The sequence below is a fragment of the Sciurus carolinensis genome, chromosome 1 (genome assembly GCF_902686445.1).
Source record: "Sciurus carolinensis chromosome 1, mSciCar1.2, whole genome shotgun sequence".
NCBI lineage: Eukaryota > Metazoa > Chordata > Mammalia > Rodentia > Sciuridae > Sciurus > Sciurus carolinensis.
Window position 1 is genome coordinate 9604436 of NC_062213.1, and position 16533 is coordinate 9620968.

General features: G+C 53.3%; 1 protein-coding gene across 1 annotated transcript; it reads right to left on the minus strand.

Annotated features, from left to right (window-relative positions):
- Nucleotides 1-1477: 1477 nt before the first annotated feature.
- Nucleotides 1478-15632, minus strand: Ccn4 (cellular communication network factor 4). Its single transcript, XM_047520625.1, has 5 exons — nt 15513-15632; nt 14788-15067; nt 8296-8556; nt 5358-5551; nt 1478-3678 (listed from the first exon to the last, which is right to left on the minus strand). The coding sequence occupies exons 1-5, from the start codon at nt 15630-15632 to the stop codon at nt 3379-3381; spliced, it is 1155 nt and encodes a 384-aa protein (XP_047376581.1). The 3' UTR covers nt 1478-3378.
- Between the last annotated feature and the right edge of the window lie 901 nt (nt 15633-16533).

Consider the following 16533-nt stretch of genomic DNA (forward strand, 5'->3'; position numbering starts at 1 on the left):
GATAACTAGGCTTAGTGCCTGAAGAGATGTCTCAGGTGTCAGGTGGCCCTGGGTGGATCTCCTGGTCTGTGGTTTGCTGGCTGGGCTGCTAAGAGCTTAAGCAAATCACTTAAGTCAGTGAGACTCAGCTGTCTTCTCTGTACAGTAGGGCATTGATAATCCCACATCTCCTAGGTTCACTGGAAGATTAAATGAGATATGGCAGTAAAGCTCCTAGCAGCAGACCTCTCACGTGTGGAGGGCTCAGCAAACACCTGTCACAAGGTTTAGCAAGAATCAGTGGTTTGGTCAGTTCAGGTCTCCCTCCCTCTCCCACAACTCAGCACAGCAGAGAAGGCTGCTCTAGGTACTAGTATGAATTAACTTTCTTTCTTCTGTTGGGGATTGAACCCAGGGCTTTGTGCATGCTAAACCAGCTCTACCACTGAGCAACACTCTGCCCTTTTATTATTTTATTTTGAAACAGGGTCTCGCTCAGTTGCCCAGGCTGGCCTCAAACTTGAGACCCTCCTGCCTCAGCCTTCCCAGCAGCAGGGATTACAGGCATGTCACCATATCCATTCTGTTACTAACGTGAATTGCTTTACCAAAGGCTAAGTAGTCCCCAGTGTTCCTTTCCAAGGGACTGGAGGGGCAGTCGTTTGGGTCTGTCTGAACCCTGCAGTGTGAGTCTTCTAGGCATCTCCAGGCTCAGCCTGGAGGCCTCCTCCAGAGCAAGAGTGGGCATGGGTTTGGACCCAACCTGCAGCCCTTTGAGGCTCAGTTTCCTCTGGGGAAAAGAAGTGCACTTGAAATTTTTGTGATATTGATGAAGTCAAACTTAGCATAGTGCTTGACGCTAGCTAACGACTCAAGAAATTGAAACTTTTTTCATTAAATTACTGTTCTTAACTTTTCTTGAATAAGGCCACACCCCTGAGAACAGTCCTGTTAGAAAGAGCTTCATTCCATGGGGCCAGATCTCTGTCTTTATACTGTGACTGTGGGGTCCTGCACAGGACATTTTCATTTCTCAGAACCAATGGCGACTGAGTCACCCTGGTCACACCATCCCACCTGTCCCCAGGATAATCCCCAGTTCCTTCAACCAGATTTCTTACGATCTGGGAGGTCATGCTTGGCTCCCAAATCAAGATGCAAATTAGTAAGAACCGAGCTCTTAGGTTTCTGCTGAGTTTCACATGGGCTTAACAGATATGTGGCCTTCAAATTTGTAGATGGCAGATGTTTATACTCTAAAAAATCCAACACAAGTTGACAAAAGAAATTTTTCATGGGGTAAATTTCCTATGAGAATTCTTGCACACATATGAATATGCTTTTCTTTGAAATATTAAATGTTTCTTACTCTGGCACTTAATGTAAACTTTTAACTGATAAATATTAGATTTTCACACAATTAAAAGAAGAGAGCTTTTAAATAAAAGTAGAAACATATGTACAATTTATTGTATTCATTAAATACACATCAAGCACCACTATATGCCTTGCACTGGGCTAGGTCTTTGGGAGGTCACTGTAAGGAGGGCTAATGCCAAGTCCTTTCTCCTGTTTAAGAGTTCTGCATGCCGAGCACAATTCCTTGTGAATAACTGCACATTACACAGTCTGTAGCTCTGGGGAAACAGAACTGCCTTATCAATACATGATATGAGCTGGTTTGGATTTGAAGGAGGGAATTATCTATAGGAATGCTTGGATTTCTTCCTATCCTACATATTTTTGGATGTTTAAGTACTGAAATTACCAAAAAATCAGATACTCTCTTCTCTTTGGAAAGGAGCTAGCAAGACAAGAAGAAGAGCAAAAATGAAAGAAGTCACTTAAGTCACTATTGTCCCCTACTCTGACACTTTGGGAAACTGGGAGCAGGGGGATATGTGGATTGTGAAGTCAGTCCACCTTGGATATGATTTCCAATTCCCTCACATACAGCTGAGTTTCTTTGGTCAAGAATCCTTACCTCTCTGGGTTTCCATTTCACATTTGTAAGAACAGAAATAATAATGGAATTTGTCATCATCATCATGAAGACATATGAGAAAGTGTATGTGAAGCACTGAGAACTATGTACAGCACATGGAAAAAGAATTATGACAGTAAATATTATATGCTCCTAATAAAATAAATAATCGTCTCATTTATATTTATACCAACCTTCTTTTCCTTTAGCTTCAACTCCTTTTGGCTTGTAACCAAAGGGTAATGATATTAAATATCATTCCGTTTTGAAACAACTGGTCAACCTCTGACTTTACACCAGAAAAACTGAGTTTTTTTGATCCACAGACCCAAGGGCTGTGAAGTAGTTACTGAAGTAGAAAAGATGTGTCCTGGGCCCAGGGACTCCTGTGGATTTATAGTCTCTAGTCCTGCAGGCCACTTCAGGCTAATGAAGGGTGTAACCACTTTGTGGTTTGACCCTTACCTGGCCTGGCAGATCTGGTCTGAACTTCAGAGGAATCTCCCAAGGTTCCATAGAGTAAAGGAATGTTTCAGAACACACTCTCTGGCACTCTACCAACTCCTCTGAGCCCTGAGCAGAGAGAGGGTCAGAATCAAGGAGTAGCCTGGCCCACTGCCCACAGAGCTGTTGGTCAGCAGCAGATGTGGTGCTTAGGTCAGTTGCCACCTCTAAAATTGGCTGACCTTGCCCTGTCCCTGGAGTAACGACTGGATATTTTTCTCATGAACAAAATTGAAATTGAATTTCTGGTTGGGATGAACCCATTTGAGACCCTTGACAGTGCAGAAGTGAAGAGAAATTGAACCTCCACAATGCCAGGTTCATGAATATAGTTTTCCATTGATAATCAAAACCAAACAACCATCAGCCTCACTTGACAAAGGTTTGTTGCCTAAATGGTGCACAAATCTTAGGAATCAGAGCTACTTTTAAGTGTGTTATGGGCACAATTGCCTATAACATTTGGCAGGTCAAGTAACAGTTTATTCTACTGTTTCCAATTCATGTATCCTTCTGAAGGCACTAAAGGTTCCCCTAGTTTGGCATCTAAAGAGGGAATTTGTGATACTGGATATCCAGCTGATTCCATTTCTTGGGACTTGGGCAAAATGCATAAGGATGTTCAATGACTTGGACAGGCTGAATCAGGCTTGGGTCTTATCCAGAACAGCTAGAGATAGGTATTTTCTTTGGAGTAAGGCTGAATGCCACCAAGAAGGGGAACCATTGTGCGTGCCTGAGCGGCACCATCAAGGGTCATCTGGGTAAGGGCAGGAGGCTATGTGCCAAATCAGGTACTCGGAAGTGCAGAGGAAACAGACAAAAGAAGGCTCGATTGTGGAGTTCTTGGCCACGAGGGCTGGCTGCCTTGCCGTCACTGAGCCAGGCCCCCAATCCCATGATGTGCCCACCTAATTTGCGATTTCTGAGAAGTCAGGGTAGGATTCCAAGTCAGCAAAGATGTCGTTAGGATTCCTGCAGCTGAGGTTGCAGAAGCATGCATTAATCCACAGGACCTGGCGGGAGAAGCCCGGCCCCTCTGGACACTGGAAGGACACGTCGATGGTCTTGGACTTGTAGGGGATGCAGCACCTGTTGTCCGTGCAGACCCCACAGTACTTGGGTCGGTAGGATCGTGTGCTGACGCAGCCTGCGAGGGTGAAGTTCATGGGCGTCTCTGGCTGGTACACGGACAGACACTTCTTCCCTGCCTGAAGGAAAGGAAAGGGGCTTTCAGCAGGGGATGCTCAGGGAGCACACAACCACCTGTTCCTTCCATGCCCCCCATTCCTCCTCCTCATCAACGGAGCACTCTGCCTTATTTTCGGAGCACCTCCACGCAAGGCAGGACACCGGCACGCATCAGGGCCCGGCGGGTCATGCGGGTTAAGGTGAGGCTCACAGAAGCACCACGGCCCTGCTGGGCTGTGTTCCCGCCTGCAATCTCCCTTCTGTCCTAAAGGCTAGCCCTGCCGGCGCCCTTGCTTCATGGTTCCCCCAGCACACGAAGCTCTGGCAGCTCTTTCAGCGAACCCAGTTCCCCACAGGCCTGGAATGCAGACCATGGCCTGCGGCTTGCCTTGCCTCAGTCCCCACTCCTCCGCTGCTGCCTCCTCGGAACACTTACCGTGCCACACATTAAGCTGGATTGACATTTGTTTAGAGGGAAATACGCCCTTACATGGGGCTATGGGCCCCTTGAGACTTGGGGCTCTTTCTGTGTCTCTATGGGATAATTCTGTGCTTGGTACATAGTAGGCACTTATTAAATGCATTGGAATAACAGGTCTTGGGGTCTACTGCATACCAGGTTATGCCAGAGGTGGGGATGGAGAAGATCCAGGATATCTAGGGCTTAGGCAGTTTGCAGAACCTCTTAGGGTACCCAATCTCAGAGACGAAACTGGGCGGAAGTCCCTGCCTCCAGCAAGGCTGGGCCTCAACTCTGTAGCTCTGCCTTGCCCCACTCTCCGACTGCAGGCCTCCCCTCTGGGCCTCCCCTCAGAGATGCCCACTGAGTCCCTGCTGTGCACCAAGCAAAGAGGACACACTTGCTGGCACAATGGAGGTAGATAATCAGAGGATGAAAGAGAACAAAGAGGGGAGGAGAGGAGGAAGAGGGGTGCCTCCAGGTGACCCCCAGAGATGAACTGGGGAGCCGTCCTGTGTGCAGGAACAATGTCAGAGGTCAGGCGAAGGTGGTGGGAAGCCAGGCAGCTTTGTGCAACCCGCGTCTACGGGGCCTGCCTCTCTTCAGCATCCTGAGAAACCACCTGTACTCTTAAAACGGAGCTTTCTTGGTTTCTGAGTGACAGCAGGCTGGAGGCGTGCGAGAGGGGCACTGAACGAGGCAGGCAGGATCCCCGTTAGCTCAGGGACGGGGCTGAGTCCTGTGGCCCCCTAGATGCTTGGCGCTCTGCTCCTGTTATCTCACAGACCTGCTCCATTGTGACCGAGAGAGGACTGAGGCCCAGAGGCACGAGATTAGTCACAGCAGAGAGGTGTTCTCAAGTGCCCCAGGCCCTGCAGGCTGTTCCTCCTGCCACCACACGCTGTCCTGCGTGCCGACAGGTGGACTTGGGACGGCACTGGAGCAGAGGGTGGAGGCAAGTCCCCGGGGTCCTTCCAGGTCATTTCCGAGGAGCACTGTGGAGCGTCCCTGAGCTCCTTCCCAATGACCTTGATTCTGACAGGATGGTTGCCACACCTGAGCTTCCAGTGAGTGAGATCCGCAGTGCCCTGTCTCGGGTCCCAGACCACACCAGGCCTTCCTGGTGGGCATCATTATTCCCACCTTACAAGTAGCCCGTGAAGAAGCTCAGCAGCCAGACTCACGGCCAGCTTTGTCTGCTGGTGACCTTCAAGACCCCTGCCCCTGCTCCTGACCCACCTTGATGTGCAGGCGGATGTCCACGTCACACGGCCGCAGGTTGCAGAGGCGACTCTCCTGCTCAGGCCAGCACCGGGCATTGATGTTGGAGATGCGCGTGGACACCCCCAGGCCACAGGTGGTGGAGCAGGGGCTCCAGGGGCTCGTGTAGGCTATGCAGTTCCCGTGCCAGGGCTCCACCTCCCCTGCAGTCGCTGCAGATGGACACAGTCCCCATGAGTCTGCAGCCTCCACCAGCCCCACCCACCACCTCCATAGGAACGAGGCTAGGCGTCCCCAAAACTCAGGAAGAGAAAGAGAAAGGTAAGCAGAAGGACACACACAGAGACAGATAGGGAACTGGGTTGTCCCTCTCGCAGGAGGGCAAGTTGGTTTCTAATCAGCACTGGTACCTAGGAAGGGGAGGACATTTTCTGAGGTCTTCATAATTTTCTGATCAGGAGAGGATAAATGGAAGGAAAATTATCTTTTAAGACAGGCGAACCCGAGTTCAAATCCTGTACCATCTACAAGCTGTGTGATCTTTCAAAACTCACTTGGCCTTTGCCGCCTCATCAGAACCAGATCTGTCCTGTGGGGCTAATAAGACCATGTGGTGCAGGTTTTGACTGAACCTATACCTAGTGTCCTGCTAGGTGCTGGGGACAAGAGACTAGCAAGACATTGTCCCCACTCCTGCCGCAATGAAGTTGATTCTGGGGAGGTCAAAGGTGAAGACCTACGTATGTTTCATAGAGGTCATGTGGAGGGCTTGGCGGCTAAGACAGGTTCCTGGGCCTGCTGCCTACGGCTCCCTCACACCTCGGCGCCCAGCCCTGTCCGTGCAGATGGGGTCAACAAGAGCATGTCCGTCTCAAGTCTGGGATCAAGGAGGGGGACATCACACACACGCATGCTCCAGCTGTCCCTGGCCCTTAGCAACCCCCGTCCACGTGGGCGTGTGTGGGCACTTGGCTGTCACCTGCACAACTACAGACTCGGGGTGGCTCTGCTCCCGGACGTCCCAGCTTCTAAGCACAGTGCTGCTCACCTGAGGAACGGGATGGAGTGAATCAGACAGAGGCAGGTAAGGCCAGCAAGACAGAGAGCTGCCCACAGAAAGGTGTGACAGACTCGCAGGAGAGGGTCCCACCCGGACACGCAGGTGCAGGAGGCCAGGGAAAACAGAAGAGGGAGAGAGAGAAGGGATGGACAGACAGATGGAAAGACCCAGAAGAGAGAGGAGGAGGAGAGAAGGAGAGTGAGGGGGAGAGAAGGAGGAGAGACCAAGGGCACGGGCAGGGAGGAGACAAGGGGAAGAGAAGCAGGAGAGAAGGGAGGTCGGAAGGGAAACCGCCTCTACACTCGGCCTCAGCTCCTGGGAGCAGGCAGCCCTGAAGGAAGGACTCAGGAGTGGGCCAGCATGGGGGGCAGGGACGTGGACAGAGGGAAGAGAGGAGCACAGGCGTCCAAGGACGGAGAGGGCAGGGCTGGGCGGAGTGGGGGCTGCGAACATCTTGCGGGTGGTGGGAAGGGATTTGCCTAGAGGATAAAAGGGCTTTGGTTTCTGGGTCACCTCCCTGTGCTGCAGGGGCTCAGTTGTGTTCAGCGGAATGGGGTCACCAGACCACACACAGCAGGCGACAGCCTCTGCCCCGCTCCACCGCCCGGTGACCCCTCTGTGACCTTGCTGAGGGGGGCTGTGTGGGACAGCTGCTCTGACAGGGGGGCCTGCTAGGGACCAGGTTTCCCTGTGCCCCGCCCCCGCAGCGAGCCGCTGCTGCCTGCCGGGCAGCTTCCTCGCCCGCCCAGGGCACCTTTGGCAATGCCGCGGGCGCTCTGGATGATCTCGACTTGGGGAGGGGGTGCTGCCACAGCCCACACCCCAGCACAGCCCACCGGAGGAATTCTCCAGCCCAGGGTGCTGCCAGGGCGAGACCCGGCTCCACGGGCCCGAACCATCTCGGGCACTGCGAACTTTTACTTTCCACCCACTGCACTTCCGACTCCTAAACTCCATCGCCATTTCCACTCGTTCACGTCCACTTCCAAGGAGAGGGGGTCTTCCAGCAATGCTCTCCTCTTGTCTCCCATGGTGCCAGACACCCCTGGGGTCTCTGACCTTCTCCTCACCTCTCTCTGTCCTCCCCTCAAGCTCAGCCTCCTCAGACTCCGCCCCGGGCCGCGACTCTTGCTCTGTGTGGTTTGCTTAGGCCCTGCCACCTACCATTAGCAGCTCCAGCAGGTTCCCTGAGAGACCTCTCTGCCCGCCTCCCCCTCCACACCTGCCTCCCACAGCAGGCAGAGCTCCTTCCCACCAAAGTGCTTCCTCTCTTCTACTCTCCTCTGCCCACAAGCCCCAAGAGTCACCCTCTGTCCCCACTCTCCTTCACCACACAGTGGGTGGATATCAAGGCCTCCAGTCTCATTCAGGCAAAGCCTACCTACCTCAGACCCTCCCTAGCCCACCTGCTCATATGACCCTGGCACTGGCCTAGGCTCCCACAGGTTGGTAAATCACCAGACCTGTTCCTATCCTCCTGTTCAGAACTTCCTCTTCTCTGGCTTCCCCTGCCAAGCCTCACCTGCCACCCATCCTCCCTAGCTGGAGGAACTGGAGACAAACCGAGGCCGCGGAGGCCCACTCCTCTGCCCTGGCCCGGCACTCTTGCCTGTCTTCCCAGGCACCCCCCTGCCTGAGTGCCCCCAGCGCTGTGGAGGAGAGCCAGGCTTGGCACCTGAGAAGGCTCTGCTCTTGAGGAAGCTTACAAAGTGCTTCCCCTTGTCACGCTGCCGGAAATTTCCATTTTACAGGTGGGGACCTGTGGCCCCAGGGAGGGGTGACTTCCTGAGGACACTGAGTCGGGAGTCTGGACTGGGCAGGCCGCTGGAGCCACTCCCGGGCGGAGGGTTGTGTAGCCCGCCTCCCCAGGCCCGCCCCTGACCCGCCTGCACCTACCCGAGGCGCTGGTGTCCCGCAGCGCCGTCTTGCGTGGCCTCCTGGCATCGTCCTCACACACCCACTGCTCGCAGCACTGGCCCTGCAAGTTCACCCGCCGGGGGCGACGGCACCAGAGGCGGGGGGGCCGCGTGCGGAGGCAGAGGGGCGTGCAGCCCACCGCGCCGGCGATGCAAGTGCAGTTGTACTTGCAGTTGGGCTGGAAGGACTCCCCGTTGAGGTAGCGTACCCCGTCCAGGACGCAGCCCACGCCGACCACCTCTGCAAACACAGCCGGCGGCCAGGTCAGGCCCAGGAGGCCAGGGCTGCCCCCGTGGCCCCCGTTCTGCTGGACCCACTGAGCTCAGACTCCCGGGGCCAGCTCATCCTGCGGCAGGCCAGTCAGAGCACCGAGCTGTCCAGGGCTGGGCACACCTGGAGCGCAGGGCGTGTGCGACTTCATTAGCTTCACCCGCACCACTGAGGGTCCAGACCACGGTGAGGATACAGCCCCCAGAGGGATCAGGCAGCTTGCTCCCTGTGGCATGGACACAAAGCCAGGTACTGACAATACCTGTCCAGAATGCTGAAACCCAGTTCCCTCATTCGGGGCTTATGTATGGAGTGTTCTAGGGACTGTATCCTTCCGTCCAGGGGGAAGAGTGTGGCTGGGAGGGGTGGTTGGGAACAGTGGGCAGCTTGGAATTGAAACCAGGTGGGCTGGGAAGGCCTGAGTGAGTCAAGGTTGGTTCTGCAAAGACCAAAAAGAGCAGAGATGCAGCCTGCCCAGGTGCTGGGGGTGGAGCCTTCAAGGAGCACACCAAGGTGGGAGCCAGCTGAGTGGCAGGAGGGTCAGGGGAGGACAGAGGGTGAGGAGAAGGAGTTGGGGTGGGAAGTGACTTCCTTGGAGGCTCAGGAGAGAGTGCAGAGCAGTTACAGCCTAGAACCTTGCCATGCACACAGTAGGTGCTCAGTAAGTCACTTGAATGAAAGATGTGAATCATGCTTCACGACAATGCAGAGAACAGACTGAAGAGGAATGAAGGCCAGCATTGGAGGCCAGCCCAGTAACCCAGGCAAGAACCAGGAGAGGGTGGTGACCAGACCCAGGGAGGGATGCACGAGCAGGACTCTGCTTGCTGGTGAGGGGCTCAAGGGGCGGGCTCCCTGGAAAGCAAGCCACGCTGTCCTCCTGGGAGGCAAGCTGATTTGAGTGTGAGCGGGCGGGGTGGCATCTGAGTAGTCGTGGAGTCAGCCACGAGGCCTGGACTTCCAGGGAGGGTTTGTGGGCTGCTGGCCAGAGCCGTGCTTGACGCCATATACCACCTGAGAACATCCGGAAGTGCCGGGGGTTCCCACCCAGGAGGAACGGGCAGCCACCTGCGGTTCTGTCCTTCCCCCGGTTCGTGGGAATCATCCTCTATCCAGCGCCTGGGTCCGGGGCCCGGGTCTGCCCGCAGCGTGCGCATGAGTTACTTATTTCTCCTGGAGGGGAGTGCACCATCGCTTTCCCTGTTACGTCTCAGCGAGGTGCAGTCACCTGCCACGGTGACCAGAGCAGGAGCAGGCCCAGTGCGCGTGAGTCTGCCGGGCTGCTGTCTCCTGAGCCTGGTCACCCGCGGGGAGGAGCAGCAAGGCAGGACTCCAATCTGTCCTGACCGTCGGGCTGCCTGCCCTGTACCCTGCAGTGCGGGACCTCACTCAGCTCTCCGATGACTTCATCAGCGTTTTACTGTCTTCACTGCGGACAGGAAAGGTCCAGCAGGTTAAATGACCCGTGTGCTCCAGGTCAGGAAGCTGGGTGATTAGAGTTGGGACTCCAACCAGCAGCCCTGACTCCACAGCCCGCTCCTCACACCAGACGAGGAGGGGAATGGAAAAGAACAAAGGAAAGCAAGACAAGTCGCAGGGGAAGAGCAGCCAGGAGCGGATTGTTCAGCTTGGCCTTCCGAGTCACCCTGACCTGGCCCGCGCCCTCTGGGCAGTGTTGTGAGTAAGTCTGCGAGAGGGTGCAGGTGTGTGTGTTGGGGGTGTGAGGTGTCGATGTGTGTAGAGGTAAGTGGGAGTGTGGGTGTATGCATGTGACTGCGGGATTGTGTAGGTGTGTATTATGAGGGTGTGAGTGTGTCAGGGTTTGTATGGGAGTGTGAGCCTGTGTGAGTGTGTGTCTGGATCTGTGCATGTATCAGGGGTGTGAGTGTGCAGGTCTGTGTGTCTGTGTGAGTGTGTGTGTGGTGTGTGTGGGAGTGTGGGGGGGATGTGTGTTTGTGTAGATGGGGGGTGGGTGTGGAAGTGAGCCTGTGTGAATGGAGTGTGTGAGTCTGGGGGTGTGGGTAGTTGTGAGTGAGCTTGTGTGGAGGTGTGTTAGTGCATGTGGGAGGGATGTGTTTGTGTAGGTGCACGTGTGGAGGGTAGGGATGGGAGTGTGTTTGGATGTCTGTGTTTGAATGTGGGGGGTTGAGAGTTCATGTGAGTGTGTTGGTGTGTGGGTGTGGATGTGAGCAGGTGAGAGTGTGTGTGTGGGTGCATGGAGTGTGTGTGCGTGTGAGGACTGGGGGCAGGTGGGGCTGAGGCTCCGCCCTGTGCGGGGACCCTGGGGAGGCAGGGCGTGGACCTGGCCTTGCACAGAGATCCTGCACCAGCGGCTCCACAGAACCAGCCGAGGCTCCCTGGGAAGAGAGGTGTCAGGTCATGACATGGAATCTGGGGTGGACCTCCGTGTTTGTCAGCCTCGGTGTCAGCCAAGGTTGACGACCACTGTGTCTGGAAGGTTCCATGGTCTCCTTGGTGGGGATGTGGTGAGAGCTGCTGGCCCCGTGACGAGCCAGCCCACCCCGGTCCAGAGGCAGATGTTGGTGTGCAGTGGCTGCAGGTGACCCTTCAGCTGGACCACCTCCTACCTAATCAGACTGCAGGGCCTGACCTGGCCTGGCCGGCTTTGCTCCTCCTGCAGGACTTCCAGGATCTCACGCAAGTGGAGCAGAGCAGACCTCCCTGTGTCCCACGTTTGACTGTCACTGTCCTACACTAACCCCGTGAGCGACTTGGGGCAGATGGGTGGATGGACGGGAGCAGGCGAACGGGAGCAGGCGAACGGGAGCCACGTCTTTATCAGGTGCCTCCCATGGCCAGTCGCTTGACAACCCGACCACCCAGTGAGGTCGTGCTCTGTCACATTTCCTCGTTCCCAGGAAACTGAGATTGAAAGACGAGGTAACTTGCCTGAGTCCCCGTTAGTACTTAGGTACTAGTACTAGGTTGTACGAGTGATGTTGGGGTGCCACTTAGGTTGGCTGGCTCCAAAGACCATGTCTGATTTTACTGTTCCCTCACCTCAGACAGGGGCTGGGCCGGGACTGGAACCAGACCTGTCCCCTCCTCTGAGGATGACCCCAGACAGGACTGAGATGACTTCCACAAAGGAAAGGAAAGCAAAGCGACCCAAGAGTGCAGGTCACGTCAGCGTGTGGCCTTCCCTCCGTCCTCCTCCACTTCACGAGGTTGGTTTCCTCAGGCCCCTGAGGGATGTGCCCACAGGCACGTAGCTAGCCAGCAGCAGGCCAGGGTTGAAAACCCCAGCCGGTGCCTGTGAACATTGTGATGCTTCCACCAAACCACACTGCCCCAGGCCTGACCCAGCCGCATTAGATGCAGTGTTTGTGCAACCAAAATAGCCACGCGGTCTAACTCAGAGGTCACGCTCTGCCCACAGATGCATTTGGCTTGGCCCACTGAGTGTTTTTTAAAAACATTCCAAATGTCTTGCCAACATTTATACACACTACACAAATCGAGACTTCTGGGTTCTCTCGAAAACTGAGCAGACTGGGTAAGACCAGGCTCACTTTTCCATGGCACCACCTCAGTTGAGGCCCAGGGGGTGACCTCGGACAGCCAAAGCTGGCAGCTGACAGCTTGCCGTGGTCCCTCCCATCCCCTCTGAGTTAGAAGTAGCTTGTTCTTATGACCTGTCTTGTCCTGACCTAACTGCATGAAAATCCCTGAAGACAGATGTATCTCAGCTTAGGGAACATCAGCTGGCTGAGCTGACCCTTGCAGGAGGGTCTGCCGGACCATTCTTTTCCTTATCTGACTGACTCAGAGGTGTCTTCCTCCCTACACTTTCAACCTGGCTGCTCTTCTTTCTTGCGTTAAGTTTCAGAAACCCATACACTGTGACAGCATTTCTAGGACAGCAGTCAGTAGAACCTTAGTGAGTTGGCGTGTTTGTGTGTGTGTGTGTGTATGTGTGTGTGAGTATGCATAGGTTTGCATGTGATGTGTGTGTGCATTATACACCTTATGCACATGTGTGTGTGCGTATGTGTGTCCATGTGGTGAAGGTGGGTAAGAAAGTACCTGAATGAAATATTTCAGTATTCAAATAAGTTTAAAATGGAAAAGTCCTCTTGTCATGGCTCCTTCTGAGACTTGACAATGAACATGAACATTCCAAGTCTCTGAAGTTCTGCAGCACCTTTTATCCCAGTGTCTGCAAACCTATATGACCAGATAAGCCTTGGGAACTGTAAAACCCATCAAACTCTTCTCAGAATCACAGTTTTTGTTTGTTTGCTTTTCCAAATAAATAAAAAAGAAACATAAAAGGCTCATGGTGGCAGGGAGCTCATAGACTGGAGTGGGGGCAGGACCCGAGTTACCAACTCAGGGGGAGGGGTGGGGGAGGGGTTTCCAGGCCCTGGTGGAGGAGTCAAGCAGGAGAGGCAACCTATGGATCCAGGAATATCTATAAAGATTTGGTGCCTGGAATATGACAAGATTGCAGTACAGCCCTAGAGATTCCTACAATAGTGATGAACTGAATTGCCTTTCTAATGACTTTGAAGAGCAGTTATAAAAGCGGAGAGGAATTATGACACAGTCTCATATAACTTTAGGTGGCTCTAGCACAAGGGGCTGAGCTAGGTTTCCCTCCTGGGTTGTGTGTTAACCATCAGTCTTGAACTTCAGCATCCATGAGAAACACCTGGTGTAGATTCCTATCCCTGCTTCCAAAGATTTGATTCAATAAGTCTGGACTGGGACTCAGGGATAACATTTGAACCAATATGTTGGATGATCTGTATGGATCCTGTTGTAAGTTCTCTTTGAACACATTGTTTTGTGGGACTAATTATGAGTCTCAGTAAAAGAAGAAAGACTAGAAGGATGGAGGAAGCAGAGGTGGTTGCTTACAAAGTCAAAGACACATATCTTGCAATGAAAGTTGAAAATGAGCTAATGATCTAAGAAGAAAAGTGCCATAAGTTAACTGCAAGACTTGGGCAGGATTGTCTGACTTGAAATTATGTCAAGCCTCACCAGCAACCCACCTCAGGAAGTATAATATGCTATCTGGGGATAAGAGACTGTACTGTGTGTGAACATGTAATGGGGTGTATGTGGAGTTATAATTATGGGGAAGGCTTAATTTGGCACTAAGGGAAGAAGGGAGTTCTTGTATTTATGAGAGTCCATGGACTCTTTAGACTGCTATGTCATGATGTTTAAGTACCTTTCTTCATCCTGCTGGGACTCGTATGGTGGGTAATGCTTACATGAGTCAAACTAAGGAAATGCAAGTCCAGATAGAAGTAGGTCAGAAAGTCCCAGAGAGCCAGTCTCTGGAAACAAAATAGGACAGGATATCCACAATTTAGCAAACACTTGAAGAGTAAAGACAACCATGAGGGTGATGTAAAGACCAAGAGCAAAGAAAAATCAAAGGCAATTAGAAACTCCAGGAAAAACAAGAGGCACCCTGAAAAAGAAATTCAAGCAAATACACTATCTTATACTATAGTGAGCATCATTTCCATAGTCATATTATTAAAAAATACTAATGATTATACAAACAAAAATTATGGCAATGACATTGAAAGAAAATGGAGGTATTAGATGGTAATGAGGAGCTAAGTCATCAGCTGCCAAACAACATTATTAACAGATAATCCAAAATTGACAAATCAAGCCAATTAAAATACAGCAGAAGGCATGAATCATGCAGTGGTAAATATAAGAAAGGGCTACAAGTTAAAAGTGACTGTAAGTAACCAGAAGAACATGGTTGGTAAGAAGGGGTGTTTGCAGACTGCTGGTTTTCATTATTTGAAGTCTACTGGATTTGTTTAACCATATTATTTTAATTTATAATATTACTAAACTATTCAGAGCTCTGAAGTTACCTGGCATCCCTTGGGATGGTGCTACCCACTAAGAGAACACAACCAGGCTTCCATCTTCCCTGGGGAATCTCCTCACCAGAGAAGTATGTTTCTAGGACTGAGAAGGGAGCAAGAAGTGAGGTTTTAGATATGAAAGAATGTGGGCATCACCCTCTCCCCAGGAGGGACCTGGCCTGTGGCTTCTCACCATGGGCTAGACTGGGATGGAGGTGCCTCCTGCCAAGTTCAGGCCTGACCAGATGAACGGCTGCAGGTGTGCCAAGGGAGAGGGGCCCCGGGCCAGAGCTGGGGTCCTGGGCCAGGTGGAAGGTAGGAAGCTCTCACTTACGTGCACACACTCCTATTGCGTACCTCGGGCGGTCCCCACTGTAGTCGCAGTAGAGGCCCCGGTGCGGGTCACAGATAGCAGCCTCTGTGCAGTTGTCCCCGAGCTGTTGGGCACATATCTTACAGCACTCACAGCCATCTGTGATCAGGCTGACCCCCAGCGGGCAGCGGGGTGGGGACGGCGGGCACTCGCACGGCCACTTGCAGAATTGGGGGCTTGCGGTTGTGTCTTCTAGTGGCGCTGGAGTGAAGGTCATGGCTGTGGGGACTGGAGAGAGGGCCTGTGGGGGAAAGTCAGAGTGAAGGGGGCTGCTGAGGAGGGGGTGAAACCCTAAGGGACCTGCCACCGCCGCCCATCTTCCTGGTGTTCAGAATGGCATCCATTTCCCCACATGCTTTTGATAGTAAAGCATCTCTTTCCTTTTCAATACAATAAAACTGAGGAGCCCAAATCTCTGAAAAGCGTGGGGTGCAGGTTGGCCTTCAGCACACGCAAGTTTCTCTTTGACTGTCTTTTCCTGTTATCTTTTAGCCTCACACCCCCAGTGGCAGGTGAGGAGGCCTCAGGTCAAGAGGAGAGAGCTGCTTTGGGCAGCTCAAGGTCTGCTGACTAGAGTGTCACACTGCTGTGACCTGGCTGGTGTCCCTTGGCTCTTCCTGCATTCGAGGTGCCCTGTCTCTGTCTTTCCTCCACTGAGTCCCAGGCCCTGGCCAAGCCAAGGATGCCTCTTTAAGCCCTGGGTGGGCCAGCGGGCTGCAGTCTATCCGGAAAGGCTGGCAGCCGCAGCCCACGAACTCTGCACCCCGGGCTGGCTCTCCTTGGCTGGGGGTAGGTGGGCTGGGCATGGCTGCTGGTGCAAACCTCGCCTGGAGGAGCCTTCGTCTGTATCCAGGGTGATGGGCGCCACTTCGCTCCTCCCACCTGCACCCCCACACCCCGTGCCCAGCACCCTGCCAGCAAGTCACTTCTCTGCTCTGGCAAATGCGATAATAGTGGCATAACGGACAGCTGAAAGGAGAAACAGGCCTCGAAGGACAGTCCGATAGAGGGCCCTGGTGTCCCAGTGCTGGATCTCCAAGCTTTCTGTGTCTCTGGGGTCCAGGCATCTTCCTGTCCCTCTAGCTGCCACCTGAATCCCATCCAGGCCTCTCATTCTAGGTTCTGGAGGAGACCAAGGCCTTGGGAGGAAGAGGCTGTGCTGAGGACATAGAGTGAGGTTCCCAGGCCACAGAGCACCTTTCAGGGCTCAACCGTGACCCCTGAATTCTGGGGCAAGCAGGCGTGAGGCCAGGGCTTCTGTGGGGCAGGAGGGTGGGGCCAGCTGGGCTCCAGGATGCTCTCTCTGGACCCAGAGGGGCCCCAATCTATGTGGCTTAGAAATCTGCATTTCATGCTCAGAGTACAGGCTGTGGTGCTGAGTAATTTAGACAAATTCTTCTCTTCTTGAGAAGGGAATTGAGACCCAAAGAGGCCATGGACGCAATCTGTGTCAAGGCCTAGACACAAATGCCTCTCCTAACCCCCACTTAGCTGCCCTTGACCTTGGCCTTCTCTGGACTCTTTCATTCACTCAACAAACATTTGCTGAGCTAGCTTGTAGCTTCTCTTAAATTTTAGGCATTTGAAGATAAATGTAAGCTTTCCGTGTGCTTGGGGGAACCCACAGCTTGTGGAAGAGACAGGCATTAGGGGGGTTTATTCAGGTGGCACTGAGTTCCCTGAAGGTGCTGGGCACTGGAGCAGAAA